Raw genomic sequence first — 14,195 nt, forward strand, 5'->3', positions numbered from 1 at the left:
TATACTGTGCATGGCTTCTTCTAGTGCAAAAGAGATCCATTTCTCACTTTTCTAGCTTTGTAAAAGCAATTGTAATGAATATTATTTACTAATAGTTAAACGTTATTTTTAACATCAGATACCATTACTCTAGGTGATCTGGATGGGATAATGATGCTGACAATCTAACCCCATTCTCCCTTGATAGGCTTGTCTGGTAACAGTATATCACATTTTACTGCCTTTCGCAGTCTCAACAGAGCTTTGCTTTGTGGGTGGAGGGAGATAGGAGGAGATGAGATACAGATCTGTACTCCACACTGAGCCATCCCCTAGCAGGCTTTCAAGATCTTGCCTTGTACCCACTGTTTCCTTCCTAACCTGTGACTTGTACCCCTAAGGTGGTTTGGTAAATCATATTGATTACTTGCTTGTTTTTCTTTTGGTTCATTATGAGGCACTCAATGCAGATATGGGGAACAGTTCAGTTTCAAAGTTCCTTGCTATAAATATCTCTTGGCAACAGAGGATTGCGGGCAGGCGAATAAGCACTGAGCAACCACAATAAATGGTGGTGGAAGTGGTAGTTGCTTCTTTGTGGTGTGGAAGGCCTGACTGCTAGCTTCTGGACTTATTAAACTTATAAACCTTTAGCAAGAAAGGAGAGAAATCACCAGGGGGTAAAATATTTATGAAAACAAAGGAGTATTTATTTATATTTAATGGGCTGTAATGAAGCAGCATCTTTGCATGCTCTTTCTCTCAACCCATCTTTGAACCTCACTAACTTCAAAAACTAAGTAAGGACCTCCAGAAATATCAGATGCAGTAATCCTCTCCATGAGGTTATCAGATTCCACTTTACTACTTCTTAGGTTCAAGAGTTGTACTTTTCCAAAGACAAGAATGCTGTTTCTAGTTCTAAGCCTGTCATTTCTTGGCCAGTTTGTAACCAACAGTTGGTTCTAGAGCCAGCTAAACACTCTCCTCTAACTTAGATAGTTCTTTTCACTGTCTGTAACTTGACCCACAGTACAGTAATAGACATTGCATCCCATTGTTTCACTGGACTAAAATAAAACATGTTCCCTTGCTTTCTTGAAAGTCCCTATTGGCATGGTGTCTCTTTGCAGACTCAGAGCTATGAGAAATGCTGTGAAAGCCATCAGCTTAGACCTCTGGCCACTCTACCCAAAGGAAAAACAAGGCAACACAACAAAATGATATAGTGTCCCCTGCCCCCATCCCACAAATTTCTGCTGATTAGTGTCATAGATTATTATGCTGAAATTTATTGCTTTTTTAAAATTTGTTCTAGTACTGTACTAAGATTCTTAATAGAGTGCTGGTGAGACAGATGAAATTCCATCCACAGAAATGCAAATGCTTTTTAGATAGCTTCTGAAGAGTGCCTCAACATTAGGAAAATTGTGAGGCAAGCTGCTGGTGAATTATTGTCAAGGTCAGAGTATGTGCATTTGTTTTTTCTGGTGGTTGTATCGTTATCAGGCTCTTATGATATATCCACTTGCACTGAAAATATAGCTAACTTACCTCGATGAATTTGATTTATTAACATTGCAACTGACAAGGTTGCCTGTTTGTTAGTGCTTATTTTATATTTGAATAGCTTTCAGCACATAAATTTGAAGAATTGCTTGAAGACTTCAGCTGTTCCATATTTCATGGAGAAAACTGGACCAGAGGAGTGCTGCTCTTGATATTTCTATTTTGATACTGTTCACTTTTTATAAATTAATATGATGCCTGTATATATATGTGTGTCCAATGAATAGAATCTATTACAAACAGTGAAACTTAAATGTTAACGCTCGTTAGCTTTATCTTCAATGAACTCTGACATAATCTTGCCATACATTTTGTTTTTTAACCTTCAGAGCATACCATAAATTTATTCTTATTAATAAATAATACATTGATTTCAAAAGAGATTAACTAATTAGATGTATTGTTCAGATTAATCTTACGTAAGAGAATGAATGGAGAAGGAATATTTGCATTGTATACAGTGCATCATGGAGCTCTCAAATGGGGCCAGGAATGAAGCCTTAAAGTTTCTTATTAACTTCAATGATATTACATCAGGCAAAGGAGCACAGCTTAATTAGAGCCAATATTAGCACTTCTTCCCAGAAGATGTACTTTTAAGTAAACACGATTGTATAAGGAGCCAAAGAAAGAAAAAACAGAGCTAATTACTTGCCCCTAATATCTTGTAACATCTTGTAAAGTTCTTTTAACACGTCTCTATTCTTTCAGGTCTCTCTTTTCCCGTGTGAGGAAGAAATGCTTCCTTTAACTGACTTGATACCTCTGTACTGGTGTAGGCCATCACACGCGTAACTCCAATTCTACAGATATCAGTTTGTTGTGATTTGCTAGGGATAACGGAGGAGGCCACTCAGAAGCAAAATCCATGTGGATTGTGCGATGGGAAGAAAGGACAGATCTCTTCGGGATGCTGTCATCATGTTGATGCTCAGGACTTCCCAACCTCCAGACTGTCTTCTTAATCTGTTCTCCTCCAGTGACTGCATTTCTAAGAATACTGGAGAAGGCACACAGAGTTCTCTCCTGCTCTCTGCTTTAATGAATATATATTTCCTAATAGAAAGTGAAGGTTGCATTTTAATGTCAAGAATAGGAGTGACACTGATGATCATAATGCTAAGCATCATTGTCCAGCCATGCAGTGACTTGGCTGCAGTCAGGATGGGGAGCATCTGGTTGAAGCGAATCATGGAAAATCTGAGTTGATATTGTTCAGCTAGTTCAAGAATTTGCCAGTTTATAACATCACTTACTGCTGAAGTCATTTTTCCTCAGATTATTAACACCAGCATTGATGCTATCTGGACTGCTCATTCCTTCCAGCCAGTCAGAACTAATAATTTCTAAAATGCCTTTTTTGGGGAGAAGCAATCAGAAGGCTTCAATTTTTTACTAGTATAAGCCAGGCCGTTGTTAGCTGCAGGCTTCATTTTGAGCATCTATGTTCCTACTGCAGAAATCACATGATGTGATTCAACTGAGTTGAATGTGAAAGCTGAAAAGTTTTTTTTTTTTTTTTTTTTTTTTTTTTTTTTTTTTTTTTTCCCAGCAATGACGCACATCCACCAAGAGCATTTGATCTTATAGCTCTTTCTCTTAATACACTAGGCCAAATTCAGGAGTTGAGCTTTCATACTTAGAGGCCTCTATAAGATAAACGTACGATAACTGGAAAGCTACCTTTTTGCATGACTCATGTAAGAGCTGTATTCCAGTGGGACAACAGAATAGCCAATATCAGTAGCGAAGCTTATGTTTGTAGGAAATAACATCCACAGAGTCAAAGAAAAAGAGAGATTCACTGGTGAAATGCTAGGCGCTAAACAAATTGGGTTTGCTGAAGTATTTCTTGCTGGGAAAAGAGCAACTTGAAAAAAATATTCTACCCCTGAACCCATTAGTAGTGCTCCAACTGGTGGTTGTTGCTTTGGTCTATATACAGAGCTTAACTCTAATTTTCATAAAGATATTTTAATTACAATGTATCCACTGTGTACTTAGCACTATTTTATACATACTGTGTTCGATATATTTTATATGTAATTGAAAATCCGTGAAATTAAACTGTAACAATATAAATAATCTTCCAGGATGAAAAGTAGGTTAAGATAACTCAATTTCATGCTTTAAACATTGAGATAAATATTCCTTAGTGTATTAAAATACTGTATTTTAGGTTGTTAATCTTTTCATTGAATAATAAATATGAGCTTCCCTTTTATGTAATTAATGCAATCCCTATAATTCAGTAGAGAAATGAAATGTTGAATCATACATAGAAAGTAGCTATGAGTGTTCCATTACCAAACTTAATTCAATCATTTCCACAGACTTATGGAAAATGCTATTCACCTCTTGGGGAAAACTTCTGGCGGTAAAACGTAGTTTTGCTTTGCATATATTTTGAATTGCTTGAATCTCTAGTAGTTACTCCCTTTTGATAGGGGAGAGTGCTGCAGAAAGATTGGTTCAAAACAGTAGTTAGGAACAGTGTTTTGTATCTTCAAAGCCATGTTATTAACATCATTAAGTAAGCTATCCTTAATATTCTTTCAGAAATGGTGATTGAGGTGTTTCTAGTATTTTAGTTTTTACCTGGTTATAAAATCTGCAGTCTAATGTTGTATGGAATCCGTAAGCAAGATTGTTAATTTTCTCAGTATTTCAGGGGACCATGCATTTTATTTCACAGGTTGCTACTATGTTTTCACACAGACATTTCTGTAGCGTAGAATAAGGATTATGCACTGAATGTCCAGTGAAGCTTTTCAAATGATACCTGACATCCAGCTGCATAGCTATAGACAGACATTGATTTTTTTTTTTTTTTTACAAGGAAAATATGTTAGAAGAGAAATGGAAGAAAATAAACATTTCTTCCCTGTCTTAACATTCATTGTAGCCAAGAAAAAACACTACCAAAGATAATAGAGTTATACTTCCCTAAGCCTGATTTGGCTTTTGTAATTAAAACCCTGAGGATTAGTTGGACATAGTTATTTTTATTAAAATATTTTTGGTTGTTTATACTATGGGAACTTATATCTGGCATCCTTAGAGAACCTGGAAAATTAGGGACTTCAATTTGTTACTACAAAGTGTACTCTTCAAAGTAACAGAGCTCCACTGCAGTTTTAAATAATCTAGACTGGCTTCTGCTAGCTGAGTAGCAGCAGCAGAATGCAGTGTGGACTGGAAAAATGTGCTCAGGGAGGCTGGTAAATATAGCAGCCTTTTCTGAGCTTTGCTCTGTTATTGCTACTCAGTAGTGAAGCCTGTTTGTGTAACGTTGGCTCAGACACATCAGTGCTACCTGTGGTAGTGCTTAGTACACGTATTCCAAGGGAATATAATGTGTGTGCTCTCCAGAGAAAAGACATTACAAGATCAGGCCCAATTATTTTATAATTGTGCAAGGCTTTAATTATAGGACCTTAATGACTAGCCCCATTTAAAACACCTTGGGGACGTTGACTTAAGTAAAATGCTATTGTTGAATTATTTTCTTTCCTATAAGTCTGAGCACTTTCTATTTCTTTCTCTCTCAGGGATCTGTGGCTCCTACCAAACAGTGGAATGAGCCAAGTAATTAAGAGATTGTGAGTTGAGGTTTTTAATAATCCTTCCAAGTGCTCAACTGGTAGGCTCAGGGCACCCAATTTTCAAGGCATTTACAATATGTTCAAGTTCTTGCCCTCACTGAGCTCAAATATTCTGTGTTCTTTGCTGTACATAAATGCAGCAAAAAGTTGAAATGTATTTTACCATCAGCTGCTTCCAAACTGGAGAGGGCAGGAAATACTATTAATATTTTGATCAAGGACACCAGTTGTGGATGATTAGCATCAGATCTCAATAGATCTGCATTCAAAGCACAGAGAATCCTCTTTTATCCAGTTGTCATAATGCATAAAAGATTATGATGCTGCACTTTTCTTATTATTTTTTTCATTTTATTTTATTTTTTTCAAGTATGTCCTGTACTTGGACAATTCTTGGCTCTTGAAATCTGAAGTATGCACTGAGAGTAGTGGAGCTGAAATGAAAACAATGCAAATAAAATGATATAAACCACTGCAGAACATTATTAGTGTGGGTAAGGGGATATTTTGCTTGGACCTAGCTGTTTTGAGGTTAAATTCCAGTTTGAAATGCAGAACAGGTAGAAAAAAGTCTTGATGAATTGAGATTTTTTTTTAGGAGGTGTGCAAGCTGAGATGATGAGAGGTAGAATGGTATTTATTCAGTTCCTAGTTGTTTTTTGAGGGTCTAAACATATGTGGTTGTGATGGCGAGATTTAGTTATAGGAAGCAACATTTGGCTATCTTTAAGCTGATCAAAACTGGCCTGTCCTTATACCCTGTATCAAAATAAAAAACGGAAAGTTATAATAAAAAGTTCCTGAAACTTTAATTTAGGGAATACTGAGAATATTTTCAGAGAAACTTTTACTAAGACTGCAACTCTTCAAGGAGTATTTATGGTACTTATGGTTTCCTTAAAATATTTTGAATTCATTTAGCAGTCATAGTCTGTAGAGTAATTTGATCACTCCTAACCACCACACCCCTCCCTCCTCCAAAAAAAAAAAAAAAAAAAAAAAAAAAAAAAAAAAAAAAAAAAAAAAAACCAAATCAAAGATGTCTGAGATAGTAGAATGGTGGGAAAGTAGAGTAATTTTTAAATTGGGGAAGCTGTAAAATTCTCTACTTATATATAGTTATATTTCTGGGAAACAGAGGAATGATAACTGATCCTCCAAGTGGAAATCCTCCTTTATGCTCTTGGAGTCTTTGTGCTTGTCAGTTTAAGTATCTCAGCTGGCTATGGGCTGTATGTTGTACAGCTTCTCTGCTGCCCCGTTTGAGTAATGCATGTGATAGGAATTAGAAATGAAAGATTTAGTAAAAGTTCTGTGTTCCCTAGTAGAGAAACACATTTTCTATGGAGGAGAAAGAAAAAAAGAAAAAAGAAAAAGAAAAAGAGAAACCTGGATTCCTTGTGCTTAAGTGCATTGGAGTCATACCAATATAGTAAAATGTTGGAGGAGTAACTAATGTTATTCAATAATAACAAAACATATTTCAAGCACTAATGTGGTCATGCTTCCATAAGGAATGCAGAGAAGCAGCTATCAAATAAAACCAATCAAATTCAATATCAAATGAAATGGAGTCATCAGTCATAAAAATGATTCCTAAAATTCCAACAGTATCTGGTTTTAGATTGCAAAATTTATCAGTCATTGGTATAAAGGTTCAAATCACTGTGCAGTCAGAAACCACATTTTTAATTTCTATCTAAAGTGCTGATTTCCTCTTGTTTTTTGTTCTTGTCTCATGTACAATCCTTTTTTCTTTCCAGAAGAGTTTTGTAATGTTCATCTTAACAGAACATCCTTGACAGGTGAAAGTTTGATACATTTTGCTTATTAGGAGTTATCATAGTTAATAAAAACAAGAAAGTCTTTCATATCTCCAGAAGCCATCTCAGACCATAGAGTAGCACTGCTATTTTCAAGCAATGAGAGTTGCACAGCTTTTGAATCCAAGGTTGATAAAAATATATATATATTGTTGCGTGTAATATCTGAATTTAGTCACATAGTCGCATCTTCTCTGTGTTTTGTATAGGATGCCCTTTAGATAGCTTTCAGCTATGTTTTTGCTGTATTCTCAGTTCCTAACTTGAAAGGCTGTACTGTTTTCAGAACTTAGAAGCTTTGCAAATAAGACAGTAATGATTTACTTGGGTCTGTATGATGATGAAAATGTAAATGTTGTGGTTTAACCCAGTAGGTGGCTAAGTACAACGCATTTCTTTGCTCGCTCCCTGCCTTCCCAGTGGGATGGGGGAGAGAACTGAAAAAAATGAAGTAGATCATGTGGGTTGCAGAGCTTACTGAAATTAGAATAGATTGCAGGATCAGCTTTTCATCTGTGCTCCATTTAAAGACTGATTAGTGACACAAGATCATCTTCTGTCTGATGGAAGCACAGAAAGAATTATCAAACTTGACCTCAAGACTTTTAATATTTCATTCTCGTGCTGTTCTTACAACATGACTGATACGGTATTCTAGCTCAAAAGCAACCATAAACAAAATACAAAAAGACTTTTAAAGAAGAATCCTGAACTTCCTACTTACTGGACATGGAATCTTCTGCCACAGATAAGAAAAAAAAAATCTCATGCTTGTACTACTTGCCATAGTTGCAGTCTGTCTATAAATGCTTAATCAGGCCTAGCCTGGCATCCCAGAGTACTGTGTTTTAGGAGGTAAGTCTTGTAGCTTCAGTTATTATTAAGCTTTACAAAGACATTAAATGCAATTTAAGTGAACTCCTCAAGAAGGATGTTATTGTGCTACACAGCTCCAATGAAGGTTGATTCTTTTGAGCAATTGATTCTAAAAATCGTCTTTGAGGTATAAAATGAGGAGAAATCCCTTTTTTTTCCATCTCAAAAAACTAGTGATTGTTTACTCTAATAAATGATTGAGTAATTAATGACTAAACTAGTTGTAACTTTTTATCATACTGTTTTAAAACATAAATTTGTATTTTAGTACCTCTTGTAAAAAAAAAAATACCCATAAAGCAAGCTGTGATGCAAAGTCCATGCTTCTGCCAACATCAGCTTCTTATCCAGAGGTTAATCTCTTCAGACGAGAAGTAGTTTCTTGTTCCAGGCATCAGAATGTGAGAAAAAAGCTCTGTAAACCTCTTTTTTGTTAGAACCAAAACATTTCTTTTCTGTGAGATGAAAACTTGAGGTAGGAGTGTAGAAGGGAAGATTCTAGACAGGAAATGCTTAGGCTTTTGTAATTGTTTACTTCAGAGGAAATAAACTTCAGTTTCAAGAAACCAGCAAGATGAAGCAGCCACTGTATTTCAAGTCTGCATTTTCAATTTAATTTCGGTTTCCTAACACATAATCTTTTCAATTCTAGATTCTCATATTTTGGCTTAGTTTAGAGACAGATTCTTTCTGTGCGTGTGTCTGTGCGGGGGTGTATGTATATGTGTATGTACATGTCTGTATGTGTATATTTAAGACTTGAAAAATGTAAAGCCTGGATCCAAAAACCATTCATGTTAATATCTTTTGGCTTTATATCCATCATTATTTGGAATGTGATTAAATCTCATTTGCTTCACCGGGCCCAAAACATGTGTTTAAAGTCAAGTAAGTGCTTAAATATTTTCCTGAATAAGGATGCTTTCGTGAATGAGAAGTTAAAGTGAATGCACTTTATGTGCACAGCAAAAATTTTTTCCATATAATTCTTCAGATCCTTTCCAAAGTCTGAGCTTTTGTTAATATATTTATCTTTCTAGTGGATGTAGAAAGCATTACTTGTTCACAAGGACTGAACTGATATTTTAACTGTGCAGTTTTTGTACAGTTAAAGCATATCATAACATTCTTAGAGCAAACCTCTACTTCGGGGCAGCAGTAATATCAAAGGAATAGAGAAATATTCTTGAAAATAATCTGTCATCTCATCACTCATTTATAAATTCATTAATTTCCATGAATATAAGAAATCTCTTTCAGAAACATTATTGTCTGCCTTGTGTTATTTTCTGAGGAAATATTTTGTCTGTCATCTGTACAGTAGTGCACAAAATGTTAAGGCTAATATAGAGCGAACTCAGAAAAAGAGCTTTTTTCTTCAATGTATCATTTTAAAGGTAATAAGTTTTTTACCTTATTAGTAGTTGCATAAACGGTTGTTAAGGATTAATTTCATATTTGTCTGCAGTTAGCGGTGGCAGACAGTTTTAAGATGAAGGATGATACTTGTAGTATGAAAAATGAGATATTTTCAATAGCCAGTTTTTACCTTCTAGTATTTGTGTGGTTGTGATCCTAACACAATTGGCCATGCACTGACATTTTATTAACGTTGTAATCTTAATATAAGAAAAATCTCACAAGTAAAACCACGATTCAGAAAATGTTTAAGAAAACAGACTTGTGTTCTAAGAGTTTCTCTGAAAATCATTCTTAAAATTACGTGATTTTTTTGAACATGTATTTTACAGAAAATGCTCTTGAGATTGTAAATTGCTTGGATCAGTAAAATAGTTTCCTTAAAAAAAAAAAAAAAAAAAAAAGGAGAAAAAGGAACAAAAAGTCTTTTAGTCTCAGTTTTCTTCTAAAAAATTCTAGTGCACCTTTTAAGAAATTGAGACATATTAAAACATACAATGAAATAATGATGTTGTGGACTTGAAAACAAACACAAAGATTGGAAACACACTGCAGTGAATCTCAGTCTGTGTTTAAAAATTCTAGTTCGCACCTCATTTAGAAAATGAATAGAACAATTGAGAAGTGAACTGTGATTTAGGTCTACACATTGAATGGAGGTTTGGAATTTCAAATTGTTTCGAATTTGTCCTATTTTAATTTCAGAATGTGTCTTGTTAGTTTTCAGCATGATCACTTGTGTAATTTAATTTTCTCCTTCACAGTCATTTCTGGGAATGGTGATGGAGTACTTCATGATAGGCAGCTGCCTCGGTCACGTAACAGTACCCAGATCGCAGAGTAGGGGAAAGGTAGGATATCCTGAAGAATGCAAGCTGCCTTTTAGGATTTGAAACGATGATGAAAGATGATAATCATTTTAAGAGTGCCCATTTGCTTTGAAATCCAGTTCAAAAGCCTGACATAAATTTTGAGAGCAATTAGAACTGCAGCAGTGCTTTCATTTTTATATTTTCTCTTTAAGTTTGGCATTTACCCAATTTGCCTGATAGCTGGCATTTTGATGTGTATGTGTACTCAAGTGTTTTCAAATCTGATTAATGCACAAAGTGCAAAATGTAGCTTCAGTACCTTTCAGCAATTGCAGGACAGTTTACTTCTGGCATGAGATGAATAGAAAAAAAGACAAAAAGACGACTTATTTAAGGAGATACGATGGGGTTTTTGATGTCTTTATAAGACCATCTGTAATGATCCTCTCTGAAACTTTCTGAAAGTACTGCAGCATGTAGTTAAAACAGATAAAATAAAAGGGCATTAAAATAGAGCATTGTGCTGGTCACAGTGAACCACCAAACTTGCTGGATTATCTCCTTCAGTATCTTGCTAAAAGTTTAGGGCTGTATCATAAAAAAAAAGTCAGATGTTATCTATTTGCTCAGATAGAAAAGTAGAGTTCTGTGTAACACCTGTGCAAATAATAGGCTTTTACCCCAGAGCTGAGTGACTGCACGGGCTGTCTTTACAGTAGGTGGAGTAAATGGGCTTCTTCTGAAGGCAACTGGATCAGCTAGCTCAGTCTTCCTGTGGAGGAGCCTACATCTCTGCATTTACTAGAGGGGTCACCTAGGAGATTTGCCTCAGGTGAACCTTTGTTGCTTGGAACCCCTTGCAGAAATGACAAACAGCTGCATGATGGATTGCATTCTTGCCACCACGTTCAAGGCTTTGGCAAGCATTAGTTCCATTACTACTTTTGCTGATTATTTTCCACTGCAATGGCATGTTGCTGTTTTCTATTTATATTCTGATCATTTCACTGGAGCACAAGGTTATACCCAGCATGTTCTGCATTCTGCAAGAGCGTTATTTGTGGAGATATTAGAGATAGCATTTGAAGTTAATTAGTAACGTGCAGATAAAGTTAGTCTACCGATTAAGTCAGTGGAAAGGTTTCAGTTCTATATATTTTAGACAACAAACAAACTGATGGTTCTGCATTTCCACACTGAAAAGTACTGACCATATTTCATTATATATGAACATAAAAAATTAAGACAATTCAGAGTTTCAAAAACAGGTGCTACGTTATATGTGAAATGTATTAACTCTAATTTTTTACAGTTGTTTGCTATTATATGACTGTAATTTATTGTGCCTGCAGCAACCCGAGGACATACTGGAAAATGAGATGATTCATTTCAAGTGTTTTATCCTAGTGAGCAAAATTTTAATCAGTGAGTTTTCTAATCCGAGCTGTTATTGGCACACTCTGTAAACTTGGCAAGGTCGCAGAAGGACTCCTTTGCAAACACAGACTTGCATCTCAGCTAAATGTGTTTTAATTTATCTATGTTATAGAATTCTTAAACAGCACCATATAAAGGTGGTCGGATGAGTTATGCTGAGGGTAATCTAATAACAAATTATGATTTACATTAGATTTCTTTTGAGCCAGGGTTGCTATTTCCTATGCAATTTTGTTTATAATTTCACCTTAAAAAATCTCTAATCTGATATAAAAGAAAGCAACAGAGAAACAAAACAAGCAAACGAAAAATGAACAGTGAAAAATACACTAATAACTGTCTTTTTGTCACTTTTATGAATTCATCACTACACTGTTCGCTGAATACTGTGTATCATACCATGCAATAACAGCAACTGTGTTATCACTTAGCTGTATCTCAAAGCATCCTGTTTGTTTTTATCAAGGGTATGCTACTTTTGAGGATTTGGATGTTAATTCAGAAATGTATAATCTAGCATTAAAAAATAGTGAAGTATATCAAATGAATAGTAGAAGATGTTCCAATTCATTTAAGTATTAGGTAGTAAATATGATAAAAATGGATAACTAAGAAAATTTTACCCCATATGTGAGGTATGTTGTAATTTAAAATGTGATGAACAAGACCAAATGTTATTGACAGCTGATGGAACACCTAACTGACTTCTGAAAATGTGACACAGACTCCTATGGTGTATTAAAAACTTATAAAACACAGATTAAAACTGAAAAATATAAAGTCTTCAGAATAATAGTTTGATCCACCCCATGACTGAGTAATTTGATGAAATATTTCATGTTACATTTTTTACAGAGGGATTCAGTTTCTTTGCAATGTAAATACGAATTTTCCCTCAGCTATCAGAAAAAAAAAAAATGCATCTCAGATTAACAAAACAAAAATTGAAAAGCAAAACAAACCCCCCAAATGAAATAAACAGAACATTCAAAACGGTGGCTATCAGCAAATTATAAAAGAAGTAGATAGGAGCTGGCTGCTGTGCTGGGATTGGCTGGGCCTCAGGTGGCAGGTGATGGGACGGTTGGTAGCAGGGTGTCAGTTGGTGTGAGGTGAGTAACTGCATTGAGTGTGTGTAGATAGATAGGGGGGGAGTGAGCGAATGGCTGTGTGGTGCTGAGCTGCTGCTGGGTTAAACCACACCGCCTAATGTAAATGTAAAATCCCAGACAACTGCCTAGAGGTGACTGTCAGCAGAGTGTTTGCACTTCTTTGAAAGCCCTGCTCGAGCACTTCCACAAAACAACAGCATGTGACACCTTGTTCTGCAGATGCATGCAGAGATTGACTTTTCCTAGCTCATTTTTACATGATGTCTTTTTCCTTTCTGAAAAATCCCTGCAATTTTTTTTTTAAGAGTTTTTCAGAAGTTGACGTATTAAGTTCTGACAACTAAAACAAATCACTGAGCCATTTTAATAAATACTATATTGTCATGTATTTGCAATCTGATTTAGCTGGTGATTCATCACTTGAGCTTTCAATATACATAATACCAATATGATTTAGTAGATCATAAATTTGATTCAAAGGATGTATTAGATTTGGTAGGTCCTGACTCCAGCTCAGCATAGAATGACTTTATCTGTCCTATGAGGATATATGTGATTTCTAAAAAGAGCGTGTCTGTTGCTGAAAAATACTCCACCGAAAAGGGGAAAAAAATAATTTATTGCAGGGTATGAAACATTCATTTCAGGAACCTGAATATAGAACTTTATATAAGAATTTCAGGGTAAATCAATATATTGTGCATGTCTTCACATCCCATATACTGAATGTATTATTTTGACCACGATAACTTCACTGCATGTACCGCTGAGTTCTGAACTGAAAAGCACTTTGCTCTGTAGAGTAGAAAAATCAATTTAGCATAAGGTGATCTCATTAAATTCTATTTATCCAACATTACAACAGTCTAGTAGGAGATGGAGAGTGAAAGTAATTGTTCTTATATTAATCTAAGTATCTTGTTAGAAGAAAACTGCTGATTAGGAAGCTGTTACTTCTTGACTTCTTCTAATTTAAATCATCCAGGACCTACTCCAGGAGGTTCTGATTTCAGCAGCGTGTTTGATGATACCATCATAAGTAATTACTGCCATACCTTGCTCAAGACGCAGCACCAAGATGGAGTAACAGGTTAGCGTGATGTATTAGTATATTACAATATACATTTCTATAGGAAAGTTCATATTTTTAAATGATCCTTCTTTGTTCTGTTTTGCCAACTGCTGATGTAAAAGCAGAGGTTTTAGATAGCCCTTTCTTTTAGAAATGTAGTATAGTACTTCAGAGATACAGTGCAAATCCCCCATGACATCATAAAAGCTACCTTGGAAGCCAGATCTTAGGCTTCTGTGCATGCCAACATTCCATTGCTGACTCTTATGGATGCTAAGTCACTGCCTCCTTTTTACTTGTTTTGCAAATATTTGGAAATATTGCGAACTTTTTACATAAGTTTGCAATATTTTCTGCTGCTGGCAAGAAGGTAGAAAGGACACCCACTACAAAGAGGTCTGGATTTTGGCATTACACTGCAACATCTATATACTGAAGATGTCCTTGCATTTGAATTTTCTACCTGATTTTTCGGATTTCAAATCCTTGGT

The 14,195-nt window shown here is 35.3% G+C and overlaps 1 protein-coding gene across 2 annotated transcripts in view; it reads left to right on the forward strand.

The window, feature by feature from the left end:
- Positions 1 to 14,195, forward strand: part of IQCM (IQ motif containing M) — a 167,736-nt gene that overhangs the window by 45,812 nt on the left and 107,729 nt on the right. The window contains exons 1-2 of one of the 2 annotated variants that reach the window (XM_052690228.1): positions 10,051 to 10,122; positions 13,618 to 13,722. Coding sequence is in view for 1 of the 2 variants with exons in the window: in XM_052690229.1 (XP_052546189.1) it covers positions 10,048 to 10,122 (75 nt within the window). In the remaining variant the exon portion in view is untranslated. Of the gene's footprint in view, positions 1 to 10,035; positions 10,123 to 13,617; positions 13,723 to 14,195 lie in introns of those variants that run through there. The other variant, XM_052690229.1, reaches the window with a different exon arrangement.

This window comes from Tympanuchus pallidicinctus, unplaced genomic scaffold (assembly GCF_026119805.1).
Source record: "Tympanuchus pallidicinctus isolate F22 unplaced genomic scaffold, pur_lepc_1.0 scaffold26, whole genome shotgun sequence".
NCBI lineage: Eukaryota > Metazoa > Chordata > Aves > Galliformes > Phasianidae > Tympanuchus > Tympanuchus pallidicinctus.